At 47.5% G+C, this 27500-nt stretch overlaps 2 protein-coding genes across 2 annotated transcripts in view; both read left to right on the top strand.

The window, feature by feature from the left end:
* Nucleotides 1–27500, top strand: part of STAB2 (stabilin 2) — a 426796-nt gene that overhangs the window by 205138 nt on the left and 194158 nt on the right. The window contains exons 30-32 of the mRNA XM_085899123.1: nucleotides 19449–19563; nucleotides 19680–19757; nucleotides 25160–25261. Coding sequence (XP_085755249.1) covers nucleotides 19449–19563; nucleotides 19680–19757; nucleotides 25160–25261 — 295 coding nt within the window. The remainder of the gene's footprint in view (nucleotides 1–19448; nucleotides 19564–19679; nucleotides 19758–25159; nucleotides 25262–27500) is intronic.
* LOC147018986 (uncharacterized) lies at nucleotides 7124–10266 on the top strand. Its single transcript, XM_085899124.1, has 2 exons — nucleotides 7124–9317; nucleotides 9966–10266. The coding sequence occupies exon 1, from the start codon at nucleotides 7674–7676 to the stop codon at nucleotides 9039–9041; it is 1368 nt and encodes a 455-aa protein (XP_085755250.1). The 5' UTR covers nucleotides 7124–7673; the 3' UTR covers nucleotides 9042–9317; nucleotides 9966–10266.

Below are 27500 nucleotides of genomic sequence, written 5' to 3'. Positions count from 1 at the left end.
ACGATTCCGAGCGGCTTAATCGCCGAGAACCGTCGGTCCAAATGTCCCCCTATTACGGCAAACCAACGGCTTTCTAACTCCCAACACACGAAATGTTCAGTCAATGAGGGAATGGACAAAACGAGCAGGTTTACATTCATGCAAGGACATCTATCTATAATTCCAGCAATGTGTGTGTGTGTGTGTGTGTGTGTGTGTGTGTGTGTGTGTGTGTGTGTGTGTGTGTGTGTGTGTGTGTGTGTGTGTGTGTGTGTGTGTGTGTGTGTGTGTGTGTGTGTGTGTGTGTGTGTATGTGACCGCTGTTTCTCGACAACCTCTGGTCCGATCTAATTGAAACTTGCCAGGTATGTTGCTGGGGACCTGAGGATGTGCCTTTTCAAGGTTTGATATTAATCGGACAAGTGCTTCCCAAGTTATGGCCATTTATTTACCAAACCAATGACAAGACACGTTGTTGCGTGGGCGTGGCCGATGGTGAAGGGAAGCTCAGCCGTGTTCCCCATTACGGGTTACAACGTACGGGCTTCCGGAGAGTAATGACTTCGTGTATTCTAATAATTTCTCGATTTCTTATGCGCATTTATAGATATACACAATGGCCCAAGTTATGATCGTTTTCCTATAAGACGGTGTATAAATTTCGGTAAGATCAGAGTGCTGGTATGCTCCGAACCAGGAAGTAAATTATTTTTTTGCACGTCTTTTTTTTCGTGTATTCTAATAATTTCTCGATTTCTTATGCGCATTTATAGATAAACACAATGCCCCCAAGTTATGATCGTTTTCATATTAGACGGTGCATAAATTTGGGGAACATGAGAGTTAGCTGGTATGCTCCGAAGCAGGAAGTAAATAAGAACAGAGTTCAATTTGTTCGACCACATTATTAGCGTGGAACGACAATAATCAAACAAGTATTGAACAGGTTGAAACGCCCACAACATCCTTGGCTCCGGCTCAGGCTGCGCATGCGCACTGGCCCAGGGGACCGTCGATATGTAGAAGTACCGTAAAGTACAATGTTCTCTATCTCCCTCCGAGTCTTTATTATGTTAATAGATAAAGGCTGAGAAAATATTAAGTTTAATGAATGAACAAAAGTTGATATCGCCCATCGTGTGACTATTCCATGGAGTAGTCCTTGTGCCAGGCAGGCACGCTGGTCGCTCTGGTGGATCGGCGTTGACCTATCGCTGGTGCTGGTGGTGTCACATCGGGCCCCAGTGGGGATGGGGCTCTCGGGGTTTCAGGGGCCGATGGTGGCGTCTGAAGGATCGCGAGCCTCGGTGTGCCTCGTCCTGGTGCTGCTGGCGTGTCTAAAACGGGTGTCGTCTTGCGCCGGGGTGTGCATACTGACGTCAGTGCCGGCGTGGGCCCCGTTGGTGTCGCAGATGTCACGGGTTCGCTGTCGAGGTCAGGCAGTTGCGGTGTTACAACGGGTGCAGGTACAGTGATGCGGGTTGCTAGATCATCATAGATAGACCGGGGTGGCAGCTGGTCATTGCGAACTGGGCTAAACTTGCGCAGGAATTTCCTGTTCCGAAGTGTGACTCTGCCCGAGCCGTCGATCTTGATCACGTATTGGTCGTGTTGGCGTACCTCCACGATACTGCCTGTCTTGTCCCATTTTTTGGGTGGAATCCTGTCTGGTTCTGTACGCGGACTTGGTCCCCTACAGCAAGTGGCGGAAGGCGTTTGGTGTGTTCTGCCCAGGTGTCGGCTGTGCGGATATGACGTTTGCGGAGGGCCTCCTCCCTCGCTTTCAGGGTCTCATGCCAAGTGTCGTGCGGTCTGTACTTCCCGGGGATAATTGGGATGAAATCGCGTATCGGGCGGCCGAAGACACACATTGCCGGGGAGATCTTAGTGTCAGGGTCAGGTGTGTTACGATATTGTAGTATCGCTCTCTGCACAGCGTCAGTGTCAAGTTCTCCCTGCGGGCTGGTGTTGTCCGTGATAAGTCGTTTCATTGTCTTAACTCCAATCTCCGCACGACAGTTGCTGTGAGGGAAGGCCACCGATGACAAGCGGTGGTGTACGCCCCATCTGTGCAGGAATGACCTGGTCTCGGTGGAGGTGAACTCCGGTCCCCCATCCGACGCGGGCTCTTCTAGTGTCCCGTATGTCACGAAGACGCGACGTAAGTGGTTTATGAGTCCGGCGGCGCCACCCGTCGACTTTGAGATGATCGGCCAGTTCGAGTATCTGTCCACCGTCACAAGGTAGTGTGCACCCCTGTGTACAAAGAAGTCCGAGCACACTGCCTGAAAGGGGGAAAACGACCGGAATAGGTGGAGTTGGTGGCGCTCCAGGCTCTGATGGTGCCATCCGGTGGCAGTGTTTGCAGTTTTTCCGAGTGGCGCTGATGTCGGCCGACTTGCCTGGCCAGAATACAGAGGATTCTGCGCGGGCGGTCATCATTGATACGCCCTGGTGGGCAGCGTATAGGGCGCTCAGCACATCGCCGCAGAGTGAGGGTGGTATGACTACTCGGTCCTTGTATAGGATCACTCCATCTGTCGATGTAATGTTCTCGCGGTACTGGTGATAGTCGCGAATTGTCTCTGGCATCTCGATTTTTGAGTCGGGGATTCCGTTAATTGTCATTCCCTCCAATATGTGCATATCGCCATCGCTGCTGGTGGCTTCCCTGACGCGATCCCATGTTACTGATCGCAATGATTCGAGGCCCGCGGCGCACCATCCCAGATTGTCCTCCTCGACGTCGTCATCATACTCCGGCTCAGTTTGGCGTAGGAGAGACAGGACGTCGGTGTGTGTGCTTGGTTGGAGGTGGGTCGCTATGGTGGCATTGTCATCTGGAAGGTTCATGAGTGGAGTTCGCGTGGTGCCGACCTAGCCTGCGCGACATGGCATCTGCCGCCTTGTTCTTCATGCCTGGGATATGTATGATGCGGAAGCGATAATGCAGGGTCTTCTCCTTGAGGTTCCTGAGGGGGGGGTTGGGTATGTCGTCAAGTGCTCTGTCCGAAAGGAGTTTCAGCAGTGGTTTGTGGTCTACCGCAACGATCAGGTTCTCGCAGCCCAGTACGAAGTAGCGCGCCTTGTCCAAGGCATCCGCGACTGCGAGAGCCTCGCCCTCTACGGGCGCGTATCTGGATTCTGCCGCGTATGTAAATCTGCTGCCGACCAGGGTTATTTTCCATCCATCAGTGCAGCAGAATGGTCTAACTGGCACGCATCGGCAGTGCTTTTGAAGCAACCAGAATCCGATTCCCTCCTTCAACCAGTCCGTGGCGATGCATGTTGGCTTAGTTTTGTCAAATATGCAGACACCGTGTTCGATTTCTTGTACGATCACGTCTTTCGACTCGCGGAATATGTCCTCTAACTCCATGGACCACTGGAAGCGTTCTCCACTTTTCAGGAGCTTCCGGAATGGCTGCATTCGTTCGGCTATACTAAAGGCGTATGCCACCTGGTTGACAAGCCCGAACCACGATCTGACGTCGGTGATGTTACGCGGTTGTGGGAAATCGTGGATTGCCTCCAGGTAGCGGCTGCACGGTCGCACGTCGGTCATGGTGATGGTGAAGCCCGCGAAGTCCACCGTGGGTGCGCTGAAGACAAACTTCTCCGGGTTGAGGATGATTCCATTCCGGCCGCATATATCCAGCCATTGGACCGCCTGGAAGTAGCTCCCCTCAATCGTGTCTGACCATAGTAGCGTGTCATCTACGCACTTGGTCTTGTTACCAATGTCTGTGACGATCTCATCGTATCGTCGTGAGTAACCGTCCCCCGATGCCATATAACCTTGTGGGGCAGACAGGTACCGGTAGCGCCCCCATGGAGTGATGAAGGTCGTCTTGTGGCGGTCGTCCTCGTGTAGGCGGACGCTATGGTAACCGTTCCATGCGTCGAATACTGTCTTGCACTTCCCGTTAGGTACGCGTCTCACCTGGTGGAACGGGGATTGGGTGTGGTGGGTCTCGCGGAACGCATGCTTGTTCAAGGCCTGAAAGTCGACGGTGCGTTGCGGCTTGCCATTCTTTTTCGCGCAAATTACCATGCGGTGACACCATGTCACCGGCGTGCCGACGGGTACTTCCTCCAACACACCGAGCCGAACGTCCTGGTCGAGGCCTGCTTTTACCTCATCTTGCCAATGTATGGCCACGGAGATGGGAGTGTGATGGGCAACCGGTGTCGCGTTCTCACTGAGCATAAGACGTAGTGGCGGGCCGGTCATTCTCGGTAGTGGCTGGTGTGGGCACGTGTTGAATGTGCTCTGAGCATACATCCTGAGTAAATGTGACTGTAGTGCCTCTCTGTTGGCCTCAGTCACTGGCATGGGGAGTGCGGTCGGCTTGGTCGGCGGCTCCGCGCGTCGCGGGCAGTCGCACAATTCCGAGGTCGTCAGATTCACCTCTCCGAGTGTCGGGAATCTGTCCGAGATCATTCCCAGGTCCATGCAGGCTGCGCGGGAGAGGAATATGCGGTCTGAAGAGTCCGTCACGTACGCGATTTGGCGCGTCTCCAATCTCCGAGCGTCGTCACTGTTACCGGCGAATCTGACTACCACGGCTCCGAGGATACGAATTCCTTTGTTGTTTGCGGCCTTCATGGTCATGGATACAGGTATGAGGTCCTCAGTACTCAGGCCCATTTGTTGGACGACTTTAATGCCGATCAGGCAGCTCTGGCACCCCGTGTCTGCCATAGCGGGTAGGGTTACTGCGTGGGTGTGTTTCAGGAGGTTAAAACCCAGTGCTTTGTAATCCTCGCGCTTGTTGGTGAGAGTGAGGTTGACGTATGGCTGCGGGTCGGATACGCGTTTCATCCACTTATCGCACATATCATCATACAGGTGGTGAGCGAGGGGAAGCGCGCGCATTTCGTCCTCTGTGCTGGCCATGGTGACCGTGCATAGCTTGACGAAGGCTGCCGTCTGTTCGTCGTACATCCCGTCGGTCTCCTTAGATGGGGGTCTTGCCGATCGGCCGCCCAGGCACGCCTTGTCGAGGTGATTCTGGCGGTCACACTTCCGGCACTTTTTACCGTATCCGAGGGCACTCGGCACGTCTGGCGCGCCATTGAGGCGTTTTGCCTTGGCCCACCTCGCCGCAGTAGATGCATACTCCTTCGGGCTTGGCCTTCCGTTTTTCCGGCCTGGCTCCTACTCTGGAGCGGACGTCCTGTTGCTTTCCCCGCCGATACGAACTACTGATCGCGTCCGTGCTCCGAGTGTCAAGCAGGCGCGATGCCGAGCGTTTTCCAGACTCTTTGGCCTCGATATACTCTATCATGTCCTTTAATGGCATGTCCTGGTTCTTCTCACCGAGTAGGTCAAGTTGTATTGCTTGGTCCGCGATTCCACGGGCAACCACGTTGCACAATATCTCTTCCGTGAAGTCGTTGACCTGATCGCACCCCGCCTTGGTGCACTTCATTTCATACTTGCACGTGTCCGCCTGCCCCTTGATGCAGGCGTGGAATGACCGGACGGGCTCCTCGTGTCCCTGCCGCATGTTAGACAGGGCCACTCGAGCTACCATCGTGTTCTCCGTCCGGACGGCGAGCGCCTTCATGGCGGCGAGGACGTCTTCTTCATCGCTGCCCACGAGGCTCCTACCCGCCGCGCGAGTGAGGTCCTTTCTCAGCTCCTCCTCACAGCACTCCAGTAGCTGCGCGACTATGTCAGGTCCGACAAGCTTAGTACCTGTTTTGTATTCGCCCCAGCGGGTTATGAAGTACGACCAGGCCTCGTCCGTTCCGGCCAGTGCTATGGAGGGACGCTTGAGTTTCTCCATCTTGGCATTCGAGCTCGCCGCCCTGGGGGCGGCGACGTGCACAGTGGCATATATACTCAGCATGGCCGCCACCACTGCCGCCTCTGCGTGTGTAGCCATATAGTCAGAACCCTCGATCGGGCACTCTGCTTCCACCGGCGCCATAGGAACAGTTATTCTGGAGTAAACGTTTTATTTTCGGTGATGCACACGTGTGTACAGTGTCCTGGGGGCGAAGATTGGGTACAGTACCCGAGAAATCCAAACTCACTGTCGACGTTCTCGTGGTCCGTTTTCACCCAGTCGTGTCCTCCTCAGCACCGACGATCTTTACTCGACTGCATCAACTTGTTTGATTATAAATAAGAACAGAGTTCAATTTGTTCGACCACTTTATTAGCGTGGAACGACAATAATCAAACAAGTATTGAACAGGTTGAAACGCCCACAACATCCCTGGCTCTGGCTCAGGCTGCGCATGCGCACTGGCACAGGGGACCATCGATATGTAGAAGTACCGTAAAGTACAATGTTCTCTAGGAAGTAAATTATTTTTTGCACGTTTTTTTCTCCTCTTTCCTCTTCTCTTTGTGTTTTTCCTTGCGATGACATTGGGAAAAGGCAAAATACGTTGGCGCTAATTGAATAATTGGCCATTAAGAATAAATTGCGAGCAATCGTAACTGCCATATGCGAACTTCCGGACAGTGAGGACTTCACTTCCGGAGAGTGACGATTACTGTATTCTTTCTCGATTTCTGTACTTTCTCGATTTCTTTCTCGATTTTCTTAAACCCAATACCCCAATCCAGTCAGTGATGATTTCTGTATTCTTTCTCGATTCTTTCTTTCTCGATTTCTGTACTTTCTCGATTTCTTTCTCGATTTTCTTAAACCCAGTACCCCAATCCAGTCAGTGACGATTACTGTATTCTTTCTCGATTTTTTTCTTGATTTATCGACTTACTGTATTCTTTCTTTCTCGATTTCTGTACTTTCTCGATTTTATTAAACACAATGCCCCAATCCAATCGGCGTTTACGACAGTGAAGGAACGAAGCTGCGCGTCGTGCACGCGCAATGGAATCTGACGAAGCACGAGCTGCTCGCTTGACATGCAACGCAACGCGCATGACAAGGCGTCGTGCAGCTCAAACGGATGAAGAACAAACTGCTCGCTTGGCAGACAACACTGAACGTGAGGCAAGGCGTCGTGCAGAAGAAACGGATGAAGAACGAACTGCTCACTTGGCACACAACACTGAACGCGAGGCAAGGCGCCGTGCAGAGGAAACGGATGAAGAACGAGCTGCTCGCTTGACATGCGACGCTACGCGCGTGACAAGGTGTTGTGCAGCTCAAATGGATGAAGAACGAACTGCTTGCTTGGCACACAACACTGAACGTGAGGCAAGGCGTCGTGCAGAAGAAACGGATGAAGAACGAGCTGCTCGCTTGGCAAACACTGGACGCGAGGCAAGGCGTCGTGCAGAAGAAATCCCTCACCAGCGAGAAGACCGGCAAGTAAGGGATGCCCGGCGCCATCAGGACGTACACCGTGCGAGACTAGAGCAGGCTCACCGTGAGAATCGCAACCTTGCTCGATACGATGATACAGATTTCTTCCGAGAGTAACTTCATGTTGAGTACAGGCACGTGTTAAGCAGGACCTCATTATTTCAATGCACTAAATGCTCACATTGTGATGCTTTTGTGTGGACCGAGGAGAGAAGAGGATTTTGCTGCAACCACGGCAAGGTCGACCTTAAGCATGATCCGACAAATCCAAAACCCGGTTCAATTCCATCACAACCTCCAGATGCTATTAAAAACCTTTTCCTTAACCAGGACTTTGTGAAGCGCACGGAACAGTATAACAACGCGCTGGCAATGGCAAGTATCGGTGTCTGAGAGATAGGTATGCCTGGCTTCAATCCTGGAGTGCGCATACAAGGTAAGGTTTACCATTACATTGGTGCTCCTCTTGCCGATCTGGGTTGTACCCCACGCTTTGCTCAGATCTACTTTCACGATCCAGCCCATGAGCTGGAGTTTCGTCGTGCCCACAGCTCGAACAGTCGCCTGAATGAGCATTTTTTGCTAAGAGCACAACAGGCCATTCATGAGTGTAACCCATACGTCCAGCAATTCAAATCAGCCATTGAGTTTGTGGTTCATAATGATAGCGCAAATGAACTGAAAATTGTGTTAACAGGTCGCACGCGGCGCCGAGACCTTCATCATGGTACCGTCAACCTTCCCTCACCAGACAGCGATGTGGCTGTCATTGCTCCAGGGGCAATGACAACAGAGCAGTTTGGAAGGCTGGCAGTCGCTATTCTCCTCAGAGGAGGAGGTTTACAGACAATAGACGCCATGCATCCAGCGTATGACCCTCTATCATACATACTTCTGCTACCCTGCGACTCCCAGGGGTACCACACTGAGTTAGCAGGGATAACGCCAACATCTTTCTACTGCTACCATCTCCAAGTACGTGATCCTACTCATCACTTCAATCAACTACTTCGTGGTGGAAAGTTAACACAGCAGTACGTATGCGACATGATGGCAAAAATTGAGTCGCACCATCTCAATTGGATTCGCTGCAACCAGAAGTCAATTAAGGCAGAAAAGTATAAGATCATCGTTGATGCGTTGAACAGTGACGCTGAGGTGCTACCTGGACGCCTCACCATTCTGCCGCCGTCAATTTATGGGTCACCACGTTGGTATGCCAAAGAGTTTCAGGATGCAATGGCTTTGGTCCGAGTCAAGGGAAAACCTGACTTTTTCCTAACATTCACCTGCAACCCAAAGTGGCCAGAAATTAAACAATCACTTTTTGAGGGTCAGTCTGCCAATGAAAGACCTGATATCATCGCCTGGGTGTTTCATATGAAGGTGGAAGCACTCCTCGCAGACCTCTTCAAGAATGACATCTTGGGGCATGTGGACGCTTATGTGATGGTTAAGGAAACGCAAAAGCGTCACCTTCCCCATATACACATGCTCCTGACCGTGGTACCTCGCGACAAGCCCAGAACACCAGCAGATGTCGATCGCGTGGTCTCTGCTGAGATTCTTGACAAACGCACAAATCCGGAACTACACCATATCGTGACATCACACATGACTCACGGCCCATGTGGGGAATGGAACATCTCGAGCCCTTGCATGGCAGACCGGAAGTGCACAAAGGACTATCCCAAAGCCCTACGAGAAATGACAAGCTTCTCTGATGACTCCTATCCCCTGTACAGAAGACGGTTCTGGCATGCGGTTTGAAAGTTTTTTGTTTTGTTTTGTTTGCACCTACGGGCACGCACCTACGGGCACGCCCCTACGGGCACGCACCTACGGGCATGCTCTAGTTACCTTCGCAAACTTCGTTTGACGAAGGTATTGTATTGACCCCTGTGTATTTATTTATTGGTAAATATGTGTGCGGACAACATTGTGAAAAAACTGCTGGACCGATTTGCATGAAATTTTCAGAGATGATGTGCAGTTACTCAAGGACGCCAGGCGAAGCTTTTGGGAGCAATCGGATTAAAGGTCAAGGTCACGGTCACGAAAAGGTCAGAATCGTTTTTTCGTCATAATGCGGTCAATTTTTATCCGAACGAGATAAAACCAACATCAAAATGTTCATTACTCAATTCTACATTCTAGGCTATGCCACATGAAAGTGTGGGGTAATTACCCTAGGTAGCGGTTGGGGGTCAAAGGTCAAGGGGGTCACCAAAAATGGTATTAACAATGTTTTGGATCACTTTATACAAAAACTTTACAGCGGATTAGCTTGAAATTGTGTGGGAAGGTTTGTTGTCATGAAAAGACAAATCGAGTAGATTTTTGGAGCGATCGGATCAAAGGTCAAGGTCAAGGTCACAAAAAGGTGAAACATTTTTATTTTCGCGATAACACAGTCAATTTTATTCCAATTTACATCAAATTAATGCCAAAATGATCAGTATTCAATGCCCTATCCTGAAATATAACATATTATATGGTGTTGTTGTAACCCGAGTTAGCGGTTGGAGGTCAAAGGTCAAGGGGGTCACCACAAAGCATTTTTCATTGGGCAGCGTCGTGGACAACATTACGCAAAAACCACTTAGCAGATTGTCATGAAATTTTGTGGACTTGTTTGATATCATGAGAGGACAAATCGATTAGATTTTGGGAGCGATCGGATCAAAGGTCAAGGTCAAGGTCACAAAAAGGACAAAATCGTTTTTTTGCGATTAAAGTGTCAATTTTGTTCCGATTTACATCAAATTAAGTCCAAAATGTTCAGTATTAAAATCCCGATCCACTGATATAGCGTATGGTATAGTGTTTGCAACCCTAGTTAGTCTGTGGAAGTCAAAGCTCAAGGGGGTCACCAAAATGGAGTTTTTGATTGGGAAGCGATGTGGACAACATTACACAAAAACCACTTCGCAGATTGTCATGAAATTTTGTGGATGTGTTTGGCATCACGAGAGGACAAATCGATTAGATTTTTGGAGCGATCGGATCAAAGGTCAAGGTCACAAAAAGGTCAACATCGTTTTTTCATGAGGAAAACGGTTAATATGTTTCCGATTTACATCAAATTAACTCCAAATTCTTCAGTGTTCAATTACCTATCTTCTGAAATGACACAAGGTATAGTACTATTGTCACCCGAGGTAGCGGTTGTGGGTCAAAGGTCATGGGGGTCACGAAATGCATATTTGTATTGAGATGCGTTGTGGACAACTTAATACAAAGGTAATAATAATAGGCGGATCGGCTGATATTTTTGTGACATGTTTGACATCATAAGAGGACAAATCGATTATATTTTGGAAGAGATTGGATCAAAAGTCAAGGTCACAATCGTTTGTTGTTTATCACCATTTCGCCCCTACCCCAACACTTCCTGGTGAAGTTTGGGTGTAAACTAGAATATATCTCTGTCTCTAAACTGTGTGTCTGTTGATGCAACAAGGGCCATAAGGGCCCTACCAAACTTAGTTACTAAGTAAAATACAACAAATTTTAATTAAGGAGACTTGGTATTGTTTGATATGCACATAGCTTCGCTCATGGTTTAGTAAAAGGAGTTTTACTTTCTTGTTTAATTAGGCGCCATTTAAAATGACGTTTTTGTCCTCGCTCGGATTTGAAAACATGATCTACTTGATCCAGGTCGTGTCTGCGTGGTCAGTGACATTCGACCGAATCCGACCCTACATGCTACAGAGTTCGGCACTCGGGACAACGAATCACCTAAAATTGTCATAATCGTAATAGTTCTAATAACAAAATCCTTTCACAAAATCCGGATCATGGACTTTAAATTTGCGAAATTCCCGAGCAGATTTAGTGGAATTTTAGTTCCTCATTTCACTCTCATGCCATGTTCAAACTAGTGGCTGCAGCGAAGGTATGCGCTCTACGAGTGCCCGTTCTAGTTTATTATAATAAAACACGTATGCAATTAAATAAGGCAAAACACGTATGCAATTATACAAGCAACAAAAGAACTACAACCGTCTACTTATTATGTACAGTCATTTACACTTAACAGCAGTTCCTACTTATTAGACGGCCCACGGACACATGTACGCATATATGTATATATATGTATATATACATGTATATATATATATATATATATATATATATATATATATGTATATATGTATATATATATATATATATATATATATATATATATATATATATATATATGTATATATATATATATATATATATGTATATATATGTATGTATATATATATGTATGTATATATATGTATATATATGTATATATATGTATATATATGTATGTATATATATGTATATATATGTATGTATATATATGTATATATATGTATATATATGTATATATGTATGTATATGTATATATGTATGTATATATATATGTATATATATATATATGTATATATATGTGTATATATATATATATATATGTATATATATATGTATATATATATATATATATATATGTATATATATGTATGTGTATATATATGTATATATATGTATATATGTATTGTTGTGGTTACCAAATTCGCAAACCACCATTCAGGTCCCTTAGGTGAGGTATCTCGGTAAGTACATGTGTAGTTAGGCCCAAACCCATTGTCTAGTGGGAATACATGTCATTTATGCGTGCTGCGACTCTTCAGGATAGCCGTTTTTCTTTTGCTATCTTTATTTTGGACCAACCGCCATGATTACCACCACAACCACAACATCAACCACCAACCACAACGCCGCTTCACCACAACCGCCACGACCTTCACGTCACACCTCGCAACCGTCGCATCGCCACCGTTCTTGCGCCGCCTGTGGGTACCGGTGTTGGACTCGTGCAGGGCGCGCGCCGAACAGCGTGTACAAAATCACGGATTTTGTGCTTCAAAAACGGATCAAAAAGCATTCACGCCCACTTTTTCTCGGGCCAATGGGGAGCGAGGTGAAAGGTCGAAGGGAGGGGGTCAAAGGCGAAGCCACGGGGCTTATAATAGCGACCGTGTTCGTCAGTCCAGAGAGTAGGAGAGTCGAGAGGGAACAGAGAGTCAAGACTTCGCGGGCGGTGGAGTTGGCAAGAAGGAGCTGGTCGTCGTGTGCGTTGGAGTCGGAACGGAGGGGACGGAGCTGTGGAGAGGCGGCGAGGGCAGACGAGGGGGTGCTCGCGTCGTGCAGGGAGCTGCACCCCAGGGAGGCCGACAGCGCGACCTGGCCGAGGTGGAGACGCTCGATGCGGGGCAATAAAAATCCTCTATACCCCGAGCATCAGCAACCCCCTCCTGTTTCCCCCCGCGCTGAGATAGTGCGACCAAGGGGGCCCCTTTCCCACCCCCTACCAGACATGAAAGAGCTACGGGGTGAGACGCAGAACATGGGCCGATGCCTGCAGGCGGGCATGAAGGCCGTGACCAGGGAGCTGGGAATGGCGACTCCACGTGTGGGAGCTAACGAGCTGGAAGGGGGTGCAACGGCTGACAGGCCCGCGGTGGAGGCGGGTAAAAAAATAATTCGGGGGGCGTGTTGGGCGAGGGTCGTGACAGAGGTCGTGACGATGACCGAAAGGGAAAAATTAAATGGGGAGACCAAAACGTGTGAGACGAGACACGAGGTGACGACAACGGAAATAATAGTTGAGACAAGGGAGGTAAAGGGTGAAGAGGTGACCGAGTTGGCAGAGACACGGGAGATGGGAACGATAGAGGGAAGACTGCACGATGAAGACGGGGTAAGTGACGCACACACATACACGGAGGAAGTGGAGGATAATGGGGGTGAGCTCGCGGAGCGTGCAGGGACCCGGTGCGAGCAGTTGGATGGCCTCCTCCAGGAACAAGGGGAGGGAGTCTGCCCCCTTGAGGTGAGTCACGACCAGGTGAGTTCGGTCGTGCTTTGCGAGGTTGAGGGGGCGAGTGCTGCGAACGGGTGCACGGAGAGCTTGGGGGGTATAGAGGCCCCGGAGACCCTTGTGGGGACACGAATCCCCAGTGTGGTTGTCCCTGTGTGTGTGGTGCAAGGCGTGAGTGCGTCCCCGTGTGTGGAAGCGACCCCGTGTGTGAGTGGTGTGGTGGCGATGGTGCCGGAGTACGTGCTTCCCAGCACGCCGTGTGTGGATGAGGCACGGAGTGTGAGTGAGGCACCGCGGGTTAGTGCCCCCGCGTGTGTGGGTGAGGCACCGTGTGTGGAAGAGACCGCGTGTGTGTGTCGCCGTGTGTATGGATGAGGAACCGCGGTTGAGTGCCCCCGCGTGTGTGGGTGAGGGACCGTGTGTGAGTGAGGCCGTGTGTGTGGATGAAACGGCCTGTATGAGTGAGGCACAGCGGTTGAGTGCCCCCGCGTGTATGAGTGAGGAACGGTGTGTGGATGAGGCACAGCGGGTGAGTACCCCCGCACGCGTGAGTGAACGGCCGTGTGCAAGGTCGCTGTGTGCAAGGGAGACCGTGTGTGTGAGAGAGCGGTATGTGAGGGAGATGTCGGTTGGCATGCGGGAGCACGCAGCCGCGTCTCCCCGTGTGAGTTTAATGGTGTGGACTGTGTGCGTCGTAACACGCAGGTGTGCGTGGGTCGAATGGCGACGACGAAGGCGACAGAGGAGAGAAAGCCGAGTCGCGGCTGTAGTTGTTTCGGGGACCGTGCCGGGTTCGCCCAGCAGTGAGCACGCGGTTCGTGCTGTGCAACGCACGAGACCGCCACGTGCTCGCTTGCGAGAGTGAAGTCCCTGTCCGGAAACGCACGCGGTGGATTTGCCGATCCCGCGGACGGACAAAGTTTAGGCAGGTAAATGGATTTGGACCGGACGGGTTCTCCACGCGATCGTGTGTGTTAAGCTCCAACGGGCAAAGCACATGTGTTCGCGTGGGGAACCCCTCGAGACGTGGGGCTTGTGTTTTTTTTTATGCGCACGGTGACGTCATGGCTGCACGTGGGGTTGGAATCCGGCAGGAGGGGTATCTCTGCCGGATGGTACCGTCCAAGGAGGGACGAGGAACACGTGCAGCTGCATGACGTCACGGGCAGGTGCAAAGTGCGCGAGCTCTGAGTTGCCGCGCAGGTGCTGCGCATGGAAAAAAAACAAAAAACAGTAAGCCTCACTTTCGGGTGCAAAGGATTCCTGGGCAAGGGGTGGAAGACCCCCTTACCTAGGGCACAGGATGGAAACTAGTTAGGGGGAAGGGTTAGCTTAGTTAGACCGACTTCATGGGGCAGGGGTAAGTCCTCATGGAGTCCGTGGAATGGATTAGTTAGAGGGATTGTAGCCAGATTTAGGTTGGGAAATAAAATGAATTTTTGAGTTAGGAGACAGAGACAGACTGGTGAATGTGTAGAGTTGACGTAGCTTAGCTACGTAGTGTTAAAAGGAACGTGCTATAGTTTAAGGGACGACGTGGGAGCACGAGTTAGTTAGGGGATGCAGATAGAAGGATGGCAAGTTCAGCGGTGTGTGTGTTGAAGAGTTGAAGAGTTGAGAGGTGAGTACATGATGAGTGAGTGAGGCCAGCGGGTCTGTGTGTGTGGAGTGAATGGGGAATGCATGGTGCGATGAGTGATTGGGGGGAGGAGTGACTCCCGCCCAAGGGACCCCGGGGTCAGAGTAAAGTGAGTTAGCGGGGTTAGTCAAATTGAAAAATGGAGGTTGTTTTGTTGTTGGTGGGAATGTAGGCTCGAGACCCATTTGGAGGGGTGCAGGAGCCCTGTTGACGGGCTTGGGAGCCTGGCTGCGAAAGGTGAGTATCGCTGAGTGGGTACCCCGGGCACCAGGCTAGTCGGCCGTGGTAGGCCATGGGCCCATGGGGGGCCGTGATAGAGTAGTGGGCACGGGTGCGCCTGCTTGGTGCGGGGGCCCGGGGCGCCATTAGCCGCGTGGGCAGTGTTGTGGGCACGGGTGACCCTCGGAAAGGGGCCCGGGAGGCCGGCCTGCCACGTGTGCGTTTCAGGGGAGGTGCCATGGGGGGCACTCCCCGGTGTTAGGGAGCTGGTAGGCTCGGAGGCAGTGTAGTGCCCGGGGGTGCCATAGCGGGAGATTCGGCAGAGGGTCGTGCCTGCCAAAGGGAGCCACGTGTCCCAGCCAGGAGACCGTGTGAGGGCACGGAGAGAAAATTGGGGGGCGAGGCCCGAAATTGTGAGGACACCAACACAGGCGACGGGAATCTGGGTTGTTAGAACCAATAGTTTAAGCGAGAGGCGCTTGTTGAAAGCCCCGGGGTAGTTTAACAGTTTAATGGTTAGGGTAGATTAGGAAGTGTACCCCTCCGCACCATCCATCCCCTCGCTCTCGTTGTGGGCCGCTGGACCCACTTGGTGTTAAGATCGCCGAACTCTGGGGAGGCCATTCTGAGGCTTCGTTGGGCCTCGACACAGGACGTTAGCTCTCCCTTATTCCCCTCCGGGAAGGGAACGTAGGGGTTGGGAGTAGGCTAGGTGACAGGATAGGTTAGCCGAACAAGGACGATAAAGGGGGTTAGGGGACGATTTATAGTGGGGAAGTAAAAATAAAAAAAAATAAGTTGGGGCTAAATTGGGGTTTGGACAAATTAAGGGAGTGGGTATGGACAGTGACAGGCAAAGGCGATAGGTTGGGAGGGAGACCGTAGGGTAGGTCCGAGCCCGCCTTCCGAGTGGCCAGCACCACCGCACTCCCTCCACCAACCTCCACTGAACGGCGAAGGCTGGCCAGCTTCATCTGCTGGCTGCGTTGCTGCAAGGCAAAGGCCGGCCCACTTCATCGGCAGCTGTTGTTTTGCTGCAAGGCCTGTGCCGGCTGGATCGTCTGCAGCTGTTTTCTGCAAGGCCTGTGCCGGCCAGTTCATCTGCCGGCTGTGTTTGCCTGCAGCGGCCTTCTTCTGCGGGCTGTGTTGCCTGCACCTTTGCCATGCCATGCCCACTGCCCATGTTCACCAGCCCCGTCCAATTTTTGCTTTGCCCCCCCTGTTCATTGACATGTGCGCCAGGATCGTAAAAGCAACAGTTTGCAAGCTGCAAGAACTGCCCTGTTGGCAGCTACAACACGGGCCTGCAGTGGCGGCCCGTGCACCGTGTTTGTGTTCATCCATCCATTCGTTGTGCTCATTGCGTGTGCCACTTGAGCTGGCACGGAGACTGCGTTTGTGCAGCCCATGCACCGTTGTGGTTCACTGCGTTCAGTTCAAAAGGGAAGGCCTTGGACTGCGTGTGAGCAGCCAGCCACGTTCCCTGTCACCTGCATTGTTTGAGCCAGAGACTGCATGCGGGAAGCCTGGCTCCCTGCTAACTGCTTTCTTTTTGCAGAGTTCAATGATCCTGGGCCATGGTTTAGTGTAAAATTTGTAAGTTAAGGTTAAGATGTACTGTAAATATGAGTGCGCCCCCGGCATGTATGTCTTAGCGCCGGCAATTTTATTTAAGTCGTCCGTGTGAGTGAGTTTGTTTAGGTAGTTACGCAGCCCTCAGGTTATTTATTTTGGGGACACGAATACCATGAATGTCGCACTCAGGGATCCGTAGGTAAAATGTACTAGGGGAAAACTACACATGATGGCACACGAAAATTTGACGACTCGGGACGAGTCTGTAAAAAGGGGAGGGGTAGTGTTGTGGTTACCAAATTCGCAAACCACCATTCAGGTCCCTTAGGTGAGGTATCTCGGTAAGTACATGTGTAGTTAGGCCCAAACCCGTTGTCTAGTGGGAATACATGTCATTTATGCGTGCTGCGACTCTTCAGGATAGCCGTTTTTCTTTTGCTATCTTTATTTTGGACCAACCGCCATGATTACCACCACAACCACAACATCAACCACCAACCACAACGCCGCTTCACCACAACCGCCACGACCTTCACGTCACACCTCGCAACCGTCGCATCGCCACCGTTCTTGCGCCGCCTGTAGGTACCGGTGTTGGACTCGTGCAGGGCGCGCGCCGAACAGCGTGTACAAAATCACGGATTTTGTGCTTCAAAAACGGATCAAAAAGCATTCACGCCCACTTTTTCTCGGGCCAATGGGGAGCGAGGTGAAAGGTCGAAGGGAGGGGGTCAAAGGCGAAGCCACGGGGCTTATAATAGCGACCGTGTTCGTCAGTCCAGAGAGTAGGAGAGTCGAGAGGGAACAGAGAGTCAAGACTTCGCGGGCGGTGGAGTTGGCAAGAAGGAGCTGGTCGTCGTGTGCGTTGGAGTCGGAACGGAGGGGACGGAGCTGTGGAGAGGCGGCGAGGGCAGACGAGGGGGTGCTCGCGTCGTGCAGGGAGCTGCACCCCAGGGAGGCCGACAGCGCGACCTGGCCGAGGTGGAGACGCTCGTTGCGGGGCAATAAAAATCCTCTATACCCCGAGCATCAGCAACCCCCTCCTGTTTCCCCCCGCGCTGAGGTAGTGCGACCAAGGGGGCCCCTTTCCCACCCCCTACCAGACACTGCCCGCGAGGCCCGCGGAGTTGAGGCACCATCGCCGCTCCGCGTCTCATCACCAGACGGGTAGGCCCGACCCGGTCTCGGCCTCAGGCCCGCCTCATCCTTGAGGGTATTCTTTCCTTGGTTTTGGGTATGTGTTGTCGGCGCCGTCTGTGAAGTAAAATTGTATAAGTGTTGCCGTGTGCTCGGTAGTCGGTATTAGCTCTGCATTGTGTCTTCGCTTTTACATTTGCTTTTTGTGTAAATTGAATTGTGTTTTTCTTTTCTGTGTGCTTTTGGTGGAATTGAATATGTGTGCTTTCCGTTCATCGCGAATAAATGTGCTTTTGTGTTGAACTGTTTCCCGCTTCGCTTCGTCATTTCTTTCTTTGAATCCTCATCTTGCTTCACGTAAAGGGTTGGTAGTGGGCTGAATACGCCCGATAATTAATCGAACCGTCGAGGTCGACGATAACACCGCTCGGTTATCCCGATAGTACGGAACGGGTCGCTTAAGTGGCCCGTGTCCGAAGTCGACCTGCGGCGAGGTGCGATCGCCCGGTCTACCCTCCGCGTGGGTACTTAGGTAGGTCGAATTTGGCGAGCAACCCTATCCCACGCGGGGGCTGATTGGCTCGATCGCGGTGAGACCGAAAGGTCCACCCGTGACTGGTTCCCGGCGTTAGTCCGAGAGGGTCACGACTGGATTGTCCGTCCGGTGGGCGACGTGCCGCGATTCGAGTTACGTGGCCGTCAGCACGCCGGCGGGCGCGAATCCGCAACAGTATGTATATATATGTATGTATATATATATATATATATATATATATATATATATATATATATATGTATATATGTATGTATATATATATGTATACATATGTATGTATATATATGTATATATATGTATGTATATATATATGTATGTATGTATATATATGTATATATATGTATATATATATATATATATATATATATATATATATATATATATATATATATATTTATATATATATATATGTATGTATATATATATATATGTATGTATATATATATATATATATGTATATATATGTATATATATGTATATATATGTATATATATGTATATATATATATATGTATGTATATATATATGTATATATGTATATATGTATATGTATATATGTATATATATATGTATATGTATATATGTATATATGTATGTATATATATATATATATATGTATATGTATGTGTATATATATGTATATGTATGTGTATATATATGTATATGTATGTGTATATATATGTATATATGTATATATATATATATATATATATATATATATATATATATATATATATATATATATATATGTGTATGTGTATATATATGTATGTGTATGTGTATATATATGTATATGTATGTGTATATATATGTATATGTATATGTATGTGTATGTATATGTATATGTATGTGTATGTATATGTATATGTATGTGTATATATATGTATATGTATGTGTATATATATGTATATGTATGTGTATATATATATATATATGTATGTGTATATATATATATATATATATATATATATATATATATATATATATATATATATATATATATATATATATATATATATATATATATATATATATATATATATATATATATATATATATACATACACACATTGTTGTATTTTTGGTAATTTTGCCCAAGCTGTTTGATAACGTTAACCTTGACTTTTGTCATGATGAGTAATTGCAAACATTTCAGGAATGGCAGTCTTTCTAATGTTCCTCCCACCTCAAGGTTCCATATGTTGAGAGGTGCTTTGACAACCAATGACCTGACGCATCTTGTCAATGGCTCGCTCTTACCCACTCTGCTTGACAAAAAGTTTCACCTCATCGAATTGGGTGCCAAGGTATATAAACAGACTATTTTGAGCAAGTAAAGACTGCAATGTTTCACCACGTTTTCTTTAACAAATCAAATATATCTGTTTATACTCCTTCATGTTGATACCATTCACCTTCTCAGGGCATAACTGTGGCTGGTGCATCCTTCAATCTGAGCGATGTTAAAGCTACAAATGGCATCATTCACATCATTGATAAGGTATTTGTGTCAGGCATGTTCTGTCTGTTGTGTTTTTTTGTTTGTTTGTTTGTTTTTTTGTTTGTTTGTTTTTGTTTTATTTACAGGCTCGAATGATGGTGGAGAGCTGTGACACAAATCGTGTACACATGCAGACAGATGCCTGGGACTACACCAGACATGACTTTCACACAAACACAGCCTCTGAGATTGGGGGAAGTGATGTCACTTCTCAAAGCCCTCTGGGTACAAGTGACATCATCTTTATGACCGCATGAGGATTGGCAACGACGATTCATGTCAGAACATGAAAATGGCAGGATAAAGGCTTGGAAGTTGTAGTATTTTTCAATATTGTCTCCTACATCTTTACTGTCTCCATCGTAGAAGCTTTACTTCTCGCACTCAAAATACTCCATCACAGCATTCATTACTTCATCTTAATATTCAAGAACAATTCCATGAATGTTTTGATTCAGGTTACGAAAAAGAAAGTGGTGAAGTGGGGCCAAATCTGGCCAATTTGGTGGGGAACAGTCAAGGGAATTTTTTTCACCCAGGGTATAAGGCTCAATGAGTAGTGAGAACACAAATCACACAAACACATGGAGACAAATACATGAAGGCAACACCAGACTTGACCTTAGACAAAACACAGCCACTGTACTTGGTGGAAGTGATATCACTTCCGAGAACACTATGGGTACCAGTGATGGGTGGGTACCATCTTTTATGGCATCCCTTTTCTTGCCGCACTGTTGTTTTTTTCGTGGGGCACAATCAATAAAGTATTTACTCCTCCCCATGGATGCTAACCTGTGGGTTCACCTGTTCTCTATCCTTTCAATGCTGAGTGTCAGGCAAATAAGCTGTACATACCATATTTATCTTTTGGTAAGACTCGGCTAAGGTCAGCATCGCAATGCTGACCTTCCAGACTTGTAGCGAATGCTTTGCCATCAAGTTTGGTGCAGATTTGTTTTTAAACCCAATTTCCATGGATTTTGCAGTTATTACAAGAGAGTTGTGAACCAGATAATTGTCCTTGAGAAACAATGTCTGAACCGAGCTTTTCATGCTGTTTCTTGAAAAACATGAGTTAATGTCCAATCATTCAATCATATTTTTTTCATCGGGACCATGGATCACCTTTGACCTCTTTTTCTTGCTTTCAACTCACTGGACTACATATTGGCTGTTGCAAATGTGGCACCATATCCATAAGGATTTTTTTCGGTATGATACCATTAGTTGCTAAACTGTTCACTTAAGAGGTGCAAACTGTTGTAACAAGGACTATGTTGGAGGAACTTGAAAACTCTTAAAGGTTTATTCATGGAATCATTCATGTTTTGCAACTCATCTCGTCTATCCCATTCTTCCTTGTACTGCTTTAAGATGGCTTTTCACTCAGGTCACACACCCCAACCATACTCATATTTTCTATACTTAATAACCATCACTTCGACCCTCATCTCTACCTGATTTTTCACTCCATATGTCCTCTTCCCCCTCTCCTTGATGTCATTCTTCGTAATGCCAATATCCATTCCTCTTCAGGTCCCTCTTTGGTGCCCCTCTACCTTTCTGATGGTGTTTTCTCTCGCTCTCCACTATCTTTTTCTTCTTCAGTTATGTTCTGCTTCATTATGTGATGTAGCTCTTCCATGAACCTTGATTTATTATACAAAAAAAAAAACTCACTAGCTTTTATATTCGGATTTACAAGCTACTTTTAAACATCTGAAATAAAATATAAATGAGTCGAGTTAAGAAGTTTTGAAAAAGAGATAGTTATGTGCAAAATGAATCATAATGTATCGTGCAACCAAAACCTTTGCTTTAGCAATGTTACCAATAAGTTAGGTTGAAAAACTATTTGCAAACTGTCATATTAATGTCAAATTAAGGGGAATGTTTGCTTTAGGTCATGGAATTAAACCAATTTTAAATTACGAAAAATCCATTGTGAAGTCTCATTGCCGACGATGTGAGCAATTGATGTTGTTAACATAAACATTAAAATGGGAATCGAGAGGGAGAAACATTAAAATGCAAATTATGCTTGATTCATTACTTTAGCCATCTCATTTATTATGGCCTATCATTTTGAAGTATTTAGTTTTTTTTCAAAGGGAAACATTGGAAACTAAAAGGACACTCGAGAGAGAGCGCATACCTCCGCCACGCAATGCCTAATCCAGTGGAACATATCGGGCCCAATACATTTTTGAAATATCATGCGATACATTGTTACGGATGTGGAAATTCGCAAACCACCATTCAGAGTCCTCAGGTGAGATATCTTCATAGGTACATGTGTAGTTAGCCCAAACCCGTTGTATAGAGGGAATTTATGTGATTCATTCGGGCTCAAATCACCATCAAACCATAACCATCAAATCACCACCGAAAACCCTCCACCACCTTCACCTCTCTCATTCTACGGCCATTCCCGCACCACCTGTGAACACTGAACGTCGGGCTGTCTCGGGCCCGTTCGGTGATTGGTGCCGAACGCACCGAGCCGCAAGCGCAAATAGCGGCCTTTCCGAGGGAAAATTCGGATCAAAAACTCTACACGCCCACTTTTCCTCCGTCCAATTAGCGAGCGTGGGGCGGCTTGGCCCCGCCTCCAGGCGCGTGTGTGTAAAGTCGATATATGCAAATTCTCGGATCAGGGGAGATTCACGCCCCCGTTTCCTCCGACCAATGGGCGAGCGTGGCTCCGCCCCCGAGGTCATTCTAATCCGAATATTTGCATATTAGCTGCTCCTGCCAGCCTATAAGAAGGTGAGCACAAGGCGAATGAAGGGAGTTGGGTTCTGGAGTCGTCGAGAGAGTTTTGGGAAAGAGAGTCGGGTCGGTCGGGTGAGGAGAGTGTGGAACGGAGAAGAGTCGCGGTGGAACTGCAAGCAAGGGAGCACGGGTCAGAGGCGAGAAAGATGGCGGTCGGCACCGAGGTTACGGTGTGGGGAATCGCTCGTCTCATGGCGGGACCCAAGCCAGCCAGCCATCTCCCTCCCCCAGAGCATCAACAATTCCCCCTTTCCCCCACGCTGAGATAGTGCAAAAGGGGGCTCCGTTCCCACCCTACCCCAAACGTCGTGCCAATGAAACCCGCCAAGTAGCACGGAGTCGAGGCACAGCCGCGCGGCCACATTTGAAGGTCGCCCGCCAACGTGTCACGAGGGCGCGGGTAAGACCCCCCGGTCTCGTGGACCTGGCCGCTCCTCCAGGTCACGCGCACATTTGGCCTACAGGCCTGTCTGCCCCCTTGTCTATGAGGGTGGCTTCTTTCCTTTGCTTTGGTGTAAATGTGTGTTGGCGCCGTCTGTAAAGTAAAGCTGTATAAGTGTTGCCGTGTGTGCGCGCAGTCGGTATTAACTCTGCGTCGTTGTTGCTTTTGTTTTGGTTGCTATATGTGCATTTTGACTGTATGGCTGTATATATGTGCTTTCCGTGTGCCGGGAAATAAATGTGCATTGTGTGAACTCTTTTCCCGTTTCGCTTCGTCTTTTCTTTATTGACCCTCCATCTTGGTTCATGTAAAGGGTTCGTAGTGGGTGCAACATCCCGGTAAATAAAGTGAACCATCGAGGTCGATGATAACACTGCTCGGTTATCCCGATAATACGGAACGAGCCGCCCAAGCGGCTCGTGTCCGGAGTCGACCTGCGGCGAGGTACGATCGCCCGGTTTACCATCCGCGTGGGTACTGAGGTAGGTCGAGTTTGGCGAACAACCCTATCCTACGCGGGTGGCCGATTGGCACGATTGTGGTGAGGTCGAAAGGCCCACCCGTGACTGGCTCCGGGCGATAGTTCTCGGAGGGTCACGACTGAATAGTCCGTCCGGTGGGCGACGTGCTGCGATCCGAGTTACGTGGCCGTCCGCACGCCAGCGGGCGCGAATTCGCAACAATATCATTTTCAGCCCCATCTTTCAATAGTGAAGAATATTCTTTAAAATTAAATAATTCTCGTATCCAGATGCAGATTCGTATCTTCACCAAAATCGAATCATTTTGTCGTGGTAACACACCCAACCTGTCCACCAAGTTTCGTCCGAATCCCCACAGAACCTTTTGAGATATCGTGTGAAATATTAGTTTCGCTCCATCTCTCAATAGTGAAGAATCACTTTAAAAATTATCGGATCCGGAACGGATCTTCACCAAGATTGAAGCAATTCTTCGTTGTCACAAACACAACGTGTCCACTAAGTTTTGTCCGAATCCGTCCATAACTTTTTGAGATATCGTGCTGTAGATCATTTTTGGCCCCATCCTTCAATGGTGAAGAATCACTTAAAAATTCTCGTAGTCGGATCCGGATGTGGATCTTCACCCAAATCTAACCAGTTCGTCATTGTTACACAACCAACCTGTCCACAAAATTTCATCCGAATCCATCCACAAGTTTTTGAGATATCCTGTACACAGACAAACAGACAAACAAGCAGACAGAGAGCAGTGCAAACATAACATCCTTCATACATAGTTTTTTTTTATCTTCATTCAATTTGTTAATTTACTCATTTGTTCATTACAGGATTTTTATCTTGCCAAAACGAAGTTTTTGCAAGATATGTTAGTCAGCTTGTATGTTTTTTTTGTTTGTTTTTTAATTTTTTTATTTTTTATTTTGTCTGTAATCACATATAAATCATTCTGCAGAGCACAGTTATCATTGGAAATTTTTGTAACTTCGCATATCAGAGGCCTATAGAGGTCCCTTTCAGCGCATAAAATTTTGAAGGTCAAGGTCAAAGGTCAAGGTCACTTTGTCGCAAATCAGGGGAGTCGACGAAACCCTTATTTTTTTGAGTAATTTTGATCGGATCGTCTTCAAACTTCATGGGAATATAGTTAATGGTCTGGCGCTCAGCTGATTAATTTTTGGTGGCGATTGGCCTTGACCTTCATGGTTAGCACCTCAGGTCAAACATATTTGACCCCAAGGTCAAATTTTCAAGTTTTAGGAACCATATCATGTAGTACCTCAAATTGAACACCTCGATGAGTGCTTTCTGGATATGTCAAGCTTGAGACATTATGATGATGACACATTATTGATGTTATGATATTTCATGGTTGCTTTTTTCATATTATTGCATATTTTTCATGGTTGCTCTTATCTGTAAAACGATTCTCATCGGAATCTCTCGTAGGCAGATATTCCTCATGGATTTGCTCCTAGTGGATCGCAGCTCTGTTCACCTCAGTGTGACCTTAAAGAAGTCACACGTGGTCATCTTTTGGCAAGATGGTTTTTTTTTTATTTTATTTTTTTTTGTTTAAAGAAAGAATTCACCCTGCCGAGTGATGTTGTTATTTTTTGCTCTGAAGTTGAAACTTTATTTTCGACTTGCCTTGCGTTCTCAAATGTTTGTCGCACCATTACCTCACTAAATGTGTATAGGTGCTGATTCCAGATCAAGCAGTTACCATGCCAACCCTACCAAACCTGCACACACGCCTTTCCCAGACACCACAGTTCTTCACATTCCATGAGCTTCTTGTGGTGAGTGTTGGAAATCATCATCATCATCATCATCATCATCACAAAAATGCTTTGTTATAACCGAGTTTTATAAGTAAAAAAAAAGCCTTTGTTCGTCGTATAGTGAATTTTGTCAGACCTTCCTCGGTGTTTACCACCGCTAACATGGCTCATACCACAGGTCTGAAATTGTCACTAAACACACGTCATTAGTATAAATAACTGCACTGTATAAGAGTGGATCAAGAACGAACAATAGAACATTGGCAGGAAAGATACATGTCAGGAGATGCTCGCTGATTGTCTGAGAGTGCATAAATCTCAATGTCCCATGAGGAGGACAGAGCAGTGGTTAAGGCCCGGTCACACCTTGACGTTTAAGCCAACGTATGCCAATTTTTTAATTTTTTTTCTAAAACGCTGGCACACGTTGAATACGTTATGGGTAAGTTTTGATAACATTGAGAGCACGCTGAAAAACACTGCCATACGTCGTTGAACGTTGGCTTTAAACGTTGTACTTTTTGGTTGTCCTCAAATTTTTTCATGCTTGAAATTTCACAACGTATGCCGGCGTATGACTCACACGTTCCGCTACGCTGGCCACAAGTTGTATGCACGGTCTGCGATCGTTGACAGATGTCAACACATGCTACTTGAAAGTTAATCATAAGTTGAGACACGCCGAGGTAATGTTTAGTATACCCGAAACTTATTTCTAACCTATGATTAACGTGTTGTTGGCACGTTACACGATCGTTGCCACACATCGACAGACGTTACTTTTAAGTTACTCATAGGCTGAAAGACGTCGGTATAAAGGATCGTCCTTGCGTCAGCGTCCACGGCCACGGCCAGGCCACTTATTTGCAGCATTCTTCAAACTTTTCTTCGGCATGACGAGGATGTTCACACTTCGATGTCGAGCTTGGCTTTGATTCCAATTGTCCATCGGCAGCGTCTATTTAAAATAGTCGAGTTTGAGCGTTTTAACACGTTCAGAAGAAACGCTTCAAATTTCCAAACCCCAGCGTCAAAAAACAAAGGCGAGCGACAGCAATTTAAATCGTTCATTGTAAACAATGAAACTAGCTGAGTGGTACCGTTTAAAAGTCGTTGAGTGTAAAAAAATCCAATTGTTGAGCGCAAGCGTCTACTTTCAATAGTGGGGTTTGAGCGATTTAACACGTTCAATAGAAACGATTAAAATTTCCGAGCGCCAGCGTCAAAAAACAAAGGCGAGTGACAGCAATTGAAATCGTTCATTGTAAACAATGAAAATAGCTGAGTGGTACCGTTTAAAAGTCGTTGAGTGTAAAAAAAATCCAATTGTTGAGCGCAAGCGTCTACTTTCAATAGTGGAGATGCAGCCATTTAAATCGTTGAGTGGCAGCCTATGAACCTACCCGTGGACACGCGGACGCAAGGAGGATCCATCATAACCCACACCCTCCCCCTCACACTCACCTACTACTGCCAACATGAACAAACTACTACTAATACTAATACTAATACTAATACTAATACTGATACTGATACTGTTACTGCTGACATGGACATCGACTCAAAAAGGAACTCGAAAACACTGTTGGGTTCCCCCTTTTATGAGCAGCATTTTTATATACCAATTCCCAAAACCGCTGGGAACACGTCTTTATATGGCAGTTCTAAGCTAGAAACACGTTCATTTATTTTTTTTGTCGACCGGAAGATGTCATTGGAATACGTCTACATACGTCGATGTGTGTTGGGACTACGTAAAGAATTGGTTCAAAGCATGTCAAACATAAGTTAGAAATAAGTTTCGCGTAAAAAAGACTTTACCGTGACGTGTTTCGACTTATGAGTAGCTTATAAGTAGCCTTTGTGGACGTGTGTAAGCGTCCACATATCGTGTGTAAAACTTATCCCCATCGCATGCAGAACGTGTGTCATACGCCGAGTACGTCGTAAAATTTTGAACATGTTTAAAATTTCTTGACGTACTCTACTTACTACGACGTATGATAGCGTACTTTAGCGTTCTACTCACGTATACCAAACTTACTCATACCGTATTTGACGTGCCCCAACGTTTTAGACACATTTTTCTTAGGTCGGCATACGCTGGCAAGATCACCAAGGTGTGACCGCGATGTTGACACTTCCATTTCTACGGCAGTTATGATTCGAATCGTTGTGCGTCAGCCTTTTAATAGGCTACGTCACGACATCGTCGGCGATGTATGCAACGCGCTATGCCGAAGTTAGACTATCGTTG

The sequence above is a fragment of the Eptatretus burgeri genome, chromosome 10 (assembly GCF_056783735.1).
Source record: "Eptatretus burgeri isolate ZD-2024b chromosome 10, Ebu_testis_v1, whole genome shotgun sequence".
Lineage (NCBI taxonomy): Eukaryota > Metazoa > Chordata > Myxini > Myxiniformes > Myxinidae > Eptatretus > Eptatretus burgeri.
The sequence above is the reverse complement of the archived record's forward strand: the minus strand, read 5'-3'. Positions and strand labels throughout refer to the sequence as shown.

Excerpts from the sequence above, each read along its gene's own strand:
- LOC147018986 (XM_085899124.1), top strand. The coding sequence starts at position 7,674 with ATGCCTGGCTTCAATCCTGGAGTGCGCATACAAGGTAAGGTTTACCAT.